Source organism: Leucoraja erinacea, chromosome 7 (genome assembly GCF_028641065.1).
Source record: "Leucoraja erinacea ecotype New England chromosome 7, Leri_hhj_1, whole genome shotgun sequence".
NCBI classification, from domain to species: Eukaryota; Metazoa; Chordata; class Chondrichthyes; order Rajiformes; family Rajidae; genus Leucoraja; species Leucoraja erinaceus.
In genome coordinates this window covers 67,588,447-67,595,642 of record NC_073383.1, presented here as the reverse complement: position 1 = coordinate 67,595,642, position 7,196 = coordinate 67,588,447, and the positions used below count along the sequence as shown (strand labels likewise).

Genomic DNA, 7,196 nt, shown 5'->3' with positions numbered 1-7,196 from the left:
ACGTAGTATATGAGCACACCATGGAAAAAATATAGATACCCTGTACATTTATATCAATTTGATGATTAGATTATTTTATATCACATTGTAAAGTACATAATAACATATAGTAAAAACAGGAAGAAGCCATTAACAGAAAGAATAATACCTGATTTTCTTGCATTCAGGTCTGGGTGGTATTTTGAGGATAACTGCTCGTTTATTAATAAATGTTATATTAAACAGATATTGTAAACTAACGGAATATCAGACACATACAGAATTAAACTCTTCTACAATGTGTTTTCTCAAAAGAGGTGGTAGCCTAAGCACATGTGAACTGCTATGTTGTTGATAATTATTTTAAAATATCATGTTGCAGTTTTAAAGCCGTGTAAATGTTAAATGGAATGCTATTATTGAAAAAACATGTTTCTGTTAGATTAATTTATTCTAAACTGCCAAGTAACATTAAGAGTAAAACTAAGAGATTCCAAGCTTAATCTTGTTCTGTGATGAGACGAGTAATTCAATTCTTTGAACAGCAGGTCTGATTAGATATCTGGGCATCCTTGTGATTTCATTGCCTCGTACTGTTTTTTGAATCAGGGTCTGAAAAATGAGTTGGTGAATTGATGGCTTGATACATAAGAACAAAACCTTTTGCTGAAACTGATGAATCTGACAAGAACTTCAAAGTCATAACATTGCCTGCAACAAAAAGAAAACACCATAACTTTTATGTCCACTGGATGTCGGTGAAAGCTGGAAGAAAGGAAAGGCAGGATAAAACCTGGTGGATATAGGTAAGGAGGTTTTTAATTTCCCCTGCAACAGCAGGAGATATAACATCTGTCCTTCCATCCAGCCAGGGACCCCCACAGTCCTTCCATGTGAGACAGAGGTTCACTACATTCAGTGCTTCCAATGTGGTCTACCAGGCATAAACTTAGCGGTAATTTCACCGAACACTTGCACTTGGTCCATTGAGGCCTGATAGATCTCTCAGTTGATAATTGTTTTGCCACCCCCTCTTATTCCCATACTTTTTTCTGTCCTGGGCCTCCTTTATTCCCAGGATGAGGCCACACGCAATCTGCAGGAACAGCACCTTACATTCCACTTTTGTATCTTACAACCCAGCAGTATGAACATTGAATTTTCCAATTTTAGGTAACTAAACTTACAAACAACCCTTTTTTTATCCCTTCCATCCCCTCCCTTCCACCTATGTTCCGTCACAATCCGCACCTCCCCTATCCTTTTATCACACTTTTTGACATTTCATTTCTGGCCTTTGTCCAGCCATGTGTCTATCAAACCCCCACCCTCACATGTATCGACCTATCACTTCCCAGGCCCTATCCTGCCCGTCTTCTCTTCCAGCTGTTTCCTCCCACCCCCTTCTATAATCAGTCTGAAGAAGGGTCCGAACCCAAATTGTCACGTATCCATGTTCTCCAGAGATGCTGCGTGGCCCACTGAGTTATTCCAGCACTTTGTATATTGTTTTCTTCCAGTTGATAAGGGGCAGCACAGAGGCACAACTATAGAGTTGCCTTACAGCGCCAGAGACCCAGATTCGATCCTGACCATGGGTGCTGTCTGCACGGAGTTTTGTACGTTCTCCCTGTGACCACGTGAGTTTCTCCCGGTGCTCCAGTTTCCTCCAACATTCCAAAGATGTGCAGGTTTGTTGGTTAATTGGCTTCTGTAAATTGATCGTAGGGTGTCGGATAGAACTAGTGTATGGGTGATTGTGGTTGGCGCGGACTCAGATGGCTGAATGGCCTGTATCCAAACTGTATCTCTAAAGTCTAAACTAAGCTAAACAACTAAATGAAAGCTTCTGCTATCAATTCTTCAAATGCCCTCTAGAGGGAACACTAGCTCTGCCAGAGAAAATGATTGCCGTAATTAAAGTTGTCGGACCTAGATAATATTGATAGCATCTGTCGAGAGCTGAAATAGTTCTACTCCATAACTGTAGAAGAAACAGTAAATAACGAGTGCTTTAAATGAATGATTATCATCAGCACAGACGTGTTGCCCAAAATATCTCTTTGTACAGTGGGATAGAGACATTTGATTTTGAAAATTATTTTAAAAATTTGATGCAACCTTAAGGGCCTGTCCCACGAGCATGCAACTCCATTTATCACCTAATGTGGTCGCTTGAGCCGTACGGCCTCGCGGAGCTGGTCCCGACATCGCGCGGTGCTCAAAAAAACTGACCGTGTTAAAAAATTCAGCACGGCAACGGCCTGCCGGCCCACAGCCGCCTCGAAGCCATACGCACCGCCTCGATGGGCATACGCAGCGTCTTGACGCCGTACGCAGCGTCTTGACGCCGTACGTCACGTACGAACTTCCCGCGGACTGTGCTCGAGCTTCACGTCACTCACTCGACCTTCGCGCGGCCCCCGCTCCGGTTTGGTCGTGCTCACCGCATGCAGGCGCATGCTGGTGGGACCGGCCCTGTACGGGGATCAGTCGACCTCCGCACGGCCCCCACTTCCGGTTTGGTCGCGCTTGCCACATGCAGGTTGCATGCTCGTGGGACAGGCCCTTTACCTGTTGCATCTGGGTTTAGCATTAGTGGGTGACCTGTGAAATGTATTGAACTGTGAGCTGAATCGCATGTCGTTCTGAGTCTTTCTTTTGGTAAAAATGTCTCTTGTAATGTCTAGGAACAAAGGGATTAGGATATTGTCCTCCTGAGGTTGATTAGTAAGGGCTTCAAAGGTTATGGGGAGAAGGCAGGAAAATGGGGTTGAGAGGGAAAAATAGATCAGCCGTGATCGAATGGCGGAGCAGACTCGGTGGACTAAATGGCCTAATTCTGCTCCTACGTCTTATGATTTTATAGTTGAATATTTACAAGAATGATTGTTCTGTGGTTGTGTTGAAATGAAAGATTGTCCATGTATCATAAACAGTAATTAGCAGGAGAGTGAATAGTGTTTGCAATTGTATTTAACTGGAATAATTATTACTAACCAATGCCTCCATAGTTGGTAGGCAGGTCATAGCATCGCATATTTGTTTTGATAGAAATTTCACATAGCAGTTTTGATACTGCTATTCCAAATACTCTACACATTAGCACCACATCCAATGGAAGGTATGATATCAAATATTTAAACATTATTGCTTAAGATTAGATGATTTCCCACAAATAAATGTCACACATTCCAAAGTATTTCTCTTCCAGCATTTTGTTCAGGAGGGGTTGGAATTAAATTGCACGATTACCTGTACTAATGATATCCTCTGGTAACTGATCTCCACAAAATCTGAAAACACATAAAATATGAAGATTTAACATTCAGCATTGAAGGTTCACCAGTAAAGATTTAAGTCTTGATGACTACAAAATAAATCCTTTTTCTAATTCAACCACAGATCACCACTGGATTGCACTTTCCCATAAGCACAATAAATATACATTTTTTATGGATACAGAAATAATGTTGACTCCACTGTATAATTTGACCCTGAGATAATTGTACAGTACTTGGGACCAATTTTACAAATAGGCAATGCTGAAAAAAACAGCACCATGTAGCAATGTTACAAAATTTTGAGATTTAAAAAATCAAGTCTGCAATTTATCCCATCAGATAAAGCATAAAAACAAGTTTAATTTGACACCTAATTCACTTTCATATCTTCAGTATTAAAAATGTTATGGCCATTTTCATACTCGGAAATTAGCATCTTGTTCCCAATTGCTTTTCCATCCACAAAAGCTGTGATCGAGGACAGTCAAAAACCCATAACCGTCTTAAAAATAACCATATAACCATATAACAATTACAGCACGGAAACAGGCCATCTCGGCCCTACAAGTCCATGCCGAACAAATTTTTTTTTCCCCTTAGTCCCACCTGCCTGCACTCATACCATAACCCTCCATTCCCTTCTCATCCATATGCCTATCCAATTTATTTTTAAATGATACAAATGAACCTGCCTCCACCACTTCCACTGGGAGCTCATTCCACACTGCCACCACTCTCTGCGTAAAGAAGTTCCCCCTCATATTACCCCTAAACTTCTGTCCCTTAATTCTGAAGTCATGTCCTCTTGTTTGAATCTTCCCTATTCTCAAAGGGAAAAGCTTGTCCACATCAACTCTGTCTATCCCTCTCATCATTTTAAAGACCTCTATCAGGTCCCCCCTTAACCTTCTGCGCTCCAGAGAATAAAGACCTAACTTATTCAACCTATCTCTGTAACTTAGTTGTTGAAACCCAGGCAACATTCTAGTAAATCTCCTCTGTACTCTCTCTATTTTGTTGACATCCTTCCTATAATTGGGCGACCAAAATTGTACACCATACTCCAGATTTGGTCTCACCAATGCCTTGTACAATTTTAACATTACATCCCAGCTTCTATACTCAATGCTCTGATTTATAAAGGCTAGCATACCAAAAGCTTTCTTTACCACCCTATCTATATGAGATTCCACCTTCAAGGAACTATGCACGGTTATACCCAGATCCCTCTGTTCAACTGTATTCTTCAATTCCCTACCATTTACCATATACGTCCTATTTTGATTTGTCCTGCCAAGGTGTAGCACATCACATTTATCAGCATTAAACTCCATCTGCCATCTTTCAGCCCATTTTTCCAAATGGCCTAAATCACTCTGTAGACTTTGGAAATCCTCTTCATTATCCACAACACCCCCTATCTTGGTATCATCTGAATACTTACTAATCCAATTTACCACACCTTCATCCAGATCATTGATGTACATGACAAACAACAAAGGACCCAACACAGATCCCTGAGGCACCCCACTAGTCACCTGCCTCCAACCCGATAAACAGCCATCCACCATTACCCTCTGGCTTCTCCCATTCAGCCACTGTTGAATCCATCTTGCTATTCCTGCATTTATACCCAACAGTTGAACCTTCTTAACCAACCTTCCATGAGGAACCTTGTCAAAGGCCTTACTAAAGTCCATATAGACAACATCCACTGCTTTACCCTCGTCAATTTCCCTAGTAACCTCTTCAAAAAATTCAAGAAGATTAGTCAAACATGACCTTCCAGGCACAAATCCATGTTGACTGTTCCTAATCAGACCCTGTTTATCTAGATGCTTATATATATTATCTCTAAGTATCTTTTCCATTAATTTGCCCACCACTGAAGTCAAACTAACAGGTCTATAATTGCTAGGTTTACTCTTAGAACCCTTTTTAAACAATGGAACAACATGCGCAGTACGCCAATCCTCGGGGACTATTCCCGTTTCTAAAGACATTTGAAATATTTCTGTCATAGCCCCGGCTATTTCTACACTAACTTCCCTCAATGTCCTAGGGAATATCCTGTCAGGACCTGGAGACTTATCCACTTTTATATTTTTCAAAAGTGTCAGTACTTCTTTTACTTTGAACCTCATAGTATCCATAGCTACTCTACTAGTTTCCCTTACCTCACATAATTTTACTTCGGAGTCACGTGAGTGATTCCGTGAAGAACCCAGCTCTACTGCGCATGCGGCATAATCGCACAGCTGTGCAGAACGCGGCCAGCGGGAGTCGGGCAGCTCCCGCATCCAAGGACGAGAGGTAAGTACTTACCTTAATCGGGCCTTGTGGTTTTTGCTCCAGGGGGAGCAAAGTAGAGAGGCATGGTGAGCGGCCCCGTTTCGACTCCAGCGTGGAGCCGACAGTGGACGGGGAAAAGGCGCTACCCGGACCGCAAACGCTGCGGACCGCTGCAAGGAGCTGCGCTAATGCCGGTCCGCTGAACAGCTGTTTGGTAACAGCAGCGGACCGGCCGGAAGTTTTAAAAACCCGACCGGCAGCCCTGCAGACTCCTGACAAAGAGAATCGCCGCCCGGGAACCGCCACAATGCCGCCTGGAAAACGGCAGGCAGCCTCTACATACAGGTAAGAGAAAAATCTTCCCAATTCAACAGGTTCTACAGGAGCCAACTTCCTCCAAAACTGGAACAGGTTGGAGACAGCAAAAATAAGTATGTCTGTCTCCCCAAGCCAGAGGAGGTCATGGAGTTCACCTCCAGGAATAAAGGGGCACTGGCTGAATGCCAAGGGAGCTGACTCCTACCCCAGTGCTATTGCACTAGCCATCTCCCTTGTCGAGGGATTGATGCAACAGCGGAGTTTGAGCTATGCCTCCTCCAATTTATGGCACACCCTTTTGCTCCCTCTTTTGAGGCTAGCTAAGGAGGCCAGGGCTGGGCTGGCTTAAACGCTGGGCAGGCGGACGAGAACAGCAGTATGCCAGGGGAGCAGGATCAGGAAGAGCTACTGGGTGTCGTGGGCCACTACATGGCTCCTCCACGCGACCATCTTCCCAACAAAGCCCTGCAGGAGCAGGCCTTTCCAGAGGCAAATCCGCAGGCAGCTGGGTCAGCGGACTCGCAGACAAGCAGCGAATTCTACAGAAGGGTCAAGATGTTACCGCCTTTGCTCGTTTTTTCCACGGATTATACTCTCCCAGGATGAGACTATCCCATTGCACTACCAGGGTGCTGACGCCTAAGATGTTCCCAAATTTGGGATACTCGACTGAACAATGGTGCATATAGACCTGCCCGCAACCCCAAATATATGGGGCTATGCAAACCGCTGCTGCGGGAAGAGAGGCAGCTAAACCTGTGCGCCTCATGAAGGCAGGCCATGGAACGAGCAGGACATCGCATCCAACACCCAGCTGGCAGCACCCCTCGGCATCCACCAGCGATATCAAACAAGGACTGGTGAAAGCCTGGCGACCGCTTCACATTACCCCCAAAGTTCTTTTTAGACGGGGCCCAGAGCGGAGCCGTGGGAAGATGCGCCGCCCCACCGACAGCACCAGCATACCAGCAAACTACGCCTTCATGAAAAAACAACAAACATGGAGGTAGGTAGTCTGGTTCCTCCCAGTTTACACTAAACAAGGGTGTTCTACTAACTGCGGGGGGGGGGGGGGGGGGGGGGGGGCATTTACACTTGTTAATAAAGCATGGGATGCTGTCACAAATAACTAAAATATACTCAACAGTATTAGAGGATAAAAATGAATTCAAATTGGGCATATTACCGCCAGTTCAGCAATGTGCCCAAAGGGCACTTTCTCCCTCTAAGAAAAGAGAAGTGAGAAGGTCAAGCTGAACTAGAAAGGCTCATTACTAAACGGATCATGTGAGTAAACATGAACCATTGGAAACTACAAAAGAT

The 7,196-nt window shown here is 44.1% G+C and overlaps 1 protein-coding gene across 1 annotated transcript in view; it reads right to left on the bottom strand.

Moving 5' to 3' along the window:
• Window positions 1–392: 392 nt before the first annotated feature.
• Window positions 393–7,196, bottom strand: part of tnfaip6 (tumor necrosis factor, alpha-induced protein 6) — a 33,373-nt gene continuing 26,569 nt past the window's right edge. The window contains exons 6-7 of the mRNA XM_055638715.1: window positions 3,235–3,275; window positions 393–690 (exon numbers count right to left, since the gene is read on the bottom strand). Coding sequence (XP_055494690.1) covers window positions 560–690; window positions 3,235–3,275 — 172 coding nt within the window. The 3' untranslated portion in view covers window positions 393–559. The remainder of the gene's footprint in view (window positions 691–3,234; window positions 3,276–7,196) is intronic.